We start from the raw sequence: 4,946 nt of genomic DNA, 5'->3' as shown, positions 1-4,946 counted from the left end.
CCCAACACTCACTACATCTTACTTTAAGCTTATTATACCAACACTCACTACACTAACAAGGTTTCACGGCACCCCACCCCATGGCCCCCTTGCAATAAAATCATAATGGGCAGACAGTAATCAAACTATTCAATCTCAATAAGTGCATTTTGGCTTTTATGACTCCTCTTATTTTGAGAAAACAAGAGTGATGTGACACACACTGGCTTTTATATAGGTTATGATTAAATATACATTAAAATCAGAAAAGTACCAAGATATGTCAATTAATGTATATGTTTAAAAGTATTTTAGTTTACTGCATTTAGAAGTTATTAATCAATGTGTTAAAGATCTATTATAAGAACTTTATTATAGTATTCAGATCTAGAGTATACAAAATATTAATGTTATACAGTACCACTAACATTACAATATATGAGAAAAGTCTAATGTTTTTAATTCAAAGCAACTGAATGTGTGTATGTATCAGACACAATATTATCACATACATTTAGATATTAATTTTACCTCGTTCAATAAATCTGAAGTACATAACAATCCATACACCTAACTTGTTTCATACGTAATGCTGTTTTACAAATGGTGCAGTGTATAATATAGAATTCATCATGCTTTGTTGAAAGACAAGTTTGTAAGCAAATTTACTGATTACAAACAGAACCTTTAACAAACTATAAAACTACATAAAGCTGATAGATGAAAGTGACAACTTACCAATACCCAAACGTCTGTATGGAGCAAGACAGCCTAACGTCATGATGTAAAGACGCCTAGAATTGTCCGAGTTATCTACTCGACAGCATACTGCTCCCACAATAATGTCATTATAATAAGCTGGAAAACATGTAGACAGCTGACAATCAGATGTACATGATTATCTAGTCATTAAAATATTACAGAAAGAAACTTCAGTCTTCTATCAATACAGGAGAAAATTAAGAGACAGAGAATGTCAAATGAAATCAATTTTCAGTAGTAATGCTCCATTGGGTTCCTTTTATTTTGTGCAGTGTACATGTATACTTCAAGAAATAATCAAAATATTTATAACAATATTTAACTTAGTTTACACAAACTTCTATAATTTAATTAATAAGTGTGTCACACATCTTAATATTAAATGTGAAAATAAAACAAAATATGATAGTAAATATACATTAAGTATGTGTATGAAAAAACTAAGTGTGTGTAAAAAATGTTTGTTAAAACATTCTCAAACAGTTGACAAATAAACACATTTATATGAATATAATTACAGAATAATTTAGACTTAAGGTGAGCAGTGGATATTCTCTAGTGTAATTATAAGTTTGCCTATGTAAGGTGAGCAGTGGATATTCTCTTCAGTGGATATTCTCTAGTGTAATTATAAGTTTACCTATGTAAGGTGAGCAGTGGATATTCTCTAGTGTAATTATAAGTTTACCTATCTCACCTTACATAGGTAAACTTATAAATGTCTACTACTAAATGCAATAAGAGTACATAATAATTTTTAGTATTATATATTACTATCACTTAATGTGTGTGATATTTGAAAAACTTGAGTTAACATATATTAGTACTTGATAACATGTTTAACTGCCTAACGAAGTTACGCGTACTAATACTGCTGTAATAACATTAGTAAAATGTTCAAGTATAAGTTTGGACTGATATTGCTAGATCCATTGATTTGCAAGGAATGAAAGCATTATTTGGTTGATAGGAATTTCTAAAGTTAAATAAAAGTCTGATATGTAAACAAAGATTTCATTTTCATTTACCCTTTTGAGTAAATATAGTCTTTAATAAGAATTATATACAAATTACTACAAGTCCTGAACTTAGCATCCAAATATTTCTAAACAGTATTATCTAATAGTCTGAAATTTTCATAAGATTATGCCAAATTGGTCTTTAAATGACATTTGATGAGAATGAGCAGAGGAAAAAATCTGAAATGTACTCTGAGTCCAATGCTGGGCATCAAAATTTCACATCATGCTAAGGAAGTCTGGTAGTATGTCTCTCCCCCAAGAAAAAGTTTGAAAAATTAAAAGTTTCCTGGAGAATACTCCTGTTTAATTGTTTTTATATGTTTTACAGACATGATTCCCTTAAATTTTACAGTAAATTAGCTAAATCTGGATAGTCATTTGACAGTTCTGTGTTTAGTTTGAAAGTCATTTGCACGTCACACATAAATGTTTTCCTGGGAAATCAACCATTTTTAACAAATCCTTGTAGCTTATACTTCACTGCTTTTGGTTCTCCATAAATCTCACTTGAATCTGTTTCAAACTGAACTATTAACTTCTCTAGATACTCGATACTCTTTGTCATTTTATGACTTCATTTCATTTTGAAATTTAAAGTAATCTACACATGATTAAACTTTGTAGAATGGACGGCAACTGCCTGTTGTAGAAACACAAGTGTAGAGGACAATGTTTCGAAAGTTTTCTGCCTTTCGTCTTCAGGTCAGTGTGTATGTAAGGTGTTGTCAGTCTTTATAGTATTCAGAATAGTATTCTTCCGCCTTTCGAAACGTCATCCTCTACATTTGTAGGTTTCTACAACAGGCAGTTGCTGTCCATTTGAAACTTAGATTCATTAGAAATTTCATGTTTTTATTACAAAAACTTTCAGAATTCCATTGAAATCAAGACACAGTTTGTGATGTTTAAATATCTAAGAACTTTATTTTCATATTCTAAACTTACCTAATTTTGCTAGTTCTCCTGCTTCAAGCACATCTTTATAGAACTTGTCATTATAAATAACTGGGAAGACAACCTGGTTGAGCTTCTTTAGCTGTCTAATATTATGGGGTGTAACATCTCCAAGCTCAATCCTGCCACCTCTGGAATTATACACATTTAAACAAGAAACATAAAGTCACATGTTTATAGCATACATCACATTATACAACTGAATTGGCTCAATGAGTAGGGCCAAGGATGTCAACTCGCAGGTTTCTCATCCTGGAATCCTACATTTTTTATATATCCACTTATTCCTTCTGTTCCAGTATCATCTGCCTCTTTCCATATCAGAATAATGAGTTTGTACGATATCTTCATACACTCTCTCTACCTGCAGTAATACATCTTTTCCTTTAGTTGATTCTCATACCATACACCACTTTTCTCCAGTGTTAGGAGAATATAACAGTAGGAGTAACTACCTCTTAAGGTGTTTGAATTTGGAAAAAGAAATGTTACTTTTATTAATCCAGTTAGAATCCTTACAGTAAGATAAAGGTGTCCCATTAGACAAACATGTTTACTGATTACATCCAAACAAGTTTGTATCTGAAAGATTTCATGGCTCTGCCTGTTTTATAGGTAATGGACACAGCCTATAAACTAGAGACGGGGGCGATTTACCTAGAGGTGCTGAGTAACTCAGCACTGAATGTTATAATTATTATCTTTAATTTTAAATCACATGCAAATAATAATGTCACAGACATGGATTAATACTTTACACAGTTCTTACAAATGTGCCATAAGCATGAGCTATTACTTTATAGAATTCTTAATAATAATGTGTCACAAGTATGGGTTATTACATTATTTAATCCTTTATGTGGTTATGTTTTTCTCCATAACAACATCAATGTTAGGAGAAATGTAGGAATATAACAGCAACTATCTCCTTAAATATTAATTCACTGCTAAAGTGCTAATTTCAAATACAAATATTACTTTTGTTACTAAAATTACAATAATGTGAAGACAATGTTCTAAATATCTAATACTCTTCTTTTATCATCTCATAAGATTAATTTCTTAAACAACAATGGAATTCATTAGCAAGTGAGACTACTTAATTTTGAAAGATAAGAACACTAACTAAAACACAATTTGGTGAATTTCTTTGTACAAGTTAAAAATTATTCTAAAACTATTCATTATTACTCATTTTGTTTTCATCTTCCATTAAATGCTTCCTTTACTGACTGTTAAAAGCATGGAAGTATTTTAAATTGTACTGAAGTTTATAGCTTGATATATAATACACTACAAAATGTGAATGTTCAAATACTGCAGTGAACAATCTGCCTGAAAGAATATTAACATAAGAAAATACAAACGATGTATAAACATGCACACCCCATTTGAAATATAACCTAAGTGTCCAGGTGAAACACATTTGGCTTGGAGAACAACCATTATCATAGTACACTATTCACTGACAAAATAAAATGAAAAGTTTTGAAATGCAGTTTTTACTCTGCCAATCAACTTAATTTTCTATCTTCCATTGTTTTGTTTTCTAAGTTCGTCAGATGTATATTTTAAGCACATTTAATAAGAAAGAAATTTTTTCAAAGTTTCAAACTTTTCTTATATCTACACATGAAGACAGCAAACCTTTGTTTATTGGTGCAGAAATTTGTACATACAAAGATATTTTGCATAAATTGTACAGGTTTGATATATTATCATTTTACCTTTGCTGTTTTTTACAGCATAACTGTTACACTTGCTTTCTTTCCCCAATTGCATTGCTTATTATCTTATCTAGAAAAATACTCTTAATACATTTATTTGATTTAATAATTGGAAAATAAAAAACTAGCATAACAAAACATGCTTGTTGTATAAACATGTACATTTAATTCAAAAATATCACTAGTTTCCAGGTAAGATTCATCTGGCATGGAGATTTATATGGAATAAAGCTATAGTTGGCATTCAGACTAATTGAAGATATATTTCTTTTGTGATTGACAGTATTAGGGATCTGTTCGATGTGTATTTTTGCAAATTTTACATTTGGTTTAATGATTTTAAAATCAGAAAAAATTCATTCAACATGTGCATAATTTATGGAGATTCCTCTTTATTAAACAATATCTGATATCAAGCACCATGGTAAGTCTTAACTTCTAATAATATAAACAAAGAAATTTGGAAAGAGTTCCATATAGCATCCCCACCCAAAAATTGTAG

At 30.1% G+C, this 4,946-nt stretch overlaps 1 protein-coding gene across 1 annotated transcript in view; it reads right to left on the bottom strand.

The window, feature by feature from the left end:
• The window catches only part of LOC106472423 (probable N-acetyltransferase san), a 26,209-nt gene that overhangs the window by 3,813 nt on the left and 17,450 nt on the right, over positions 1-4,946 (bottom strand). Inside the window, exons 2-3 of the mRNA XM_013933071.2 lie at positions 2,709-2,848; positions 718-837 (exon numbers count right to left, since the gene is read on the bottom strand). Coding sequence (XP_013788525.1) covers positions 718-837; positions 2,709-2,848 — 260 coding nt within the window. The remainder of the gene's footprint in view (positions 1-717; positions 838-2,708; positions 2,849-4,946) is intronic.

The sequence above is a fragment of the Limulus polyphemus genome, unplaced genomic scaffold (assembly GCF_000517525.1).
Source record: "Limulus polyphemus unplaced genomic scaffold, Limulus_polyphemus-2.1.2 Scaffold5318, whole genome shotgun sequence".
Lineage (NCBI taxonomy): Eukaryota > Metazoa > Arthropoda > Merostomata > Xiphosura > Limulidae > Limulus > Limulus polyphemus.
This window is presented reverse-complemented; position numbering and strand designations above follow the sequence as displayed.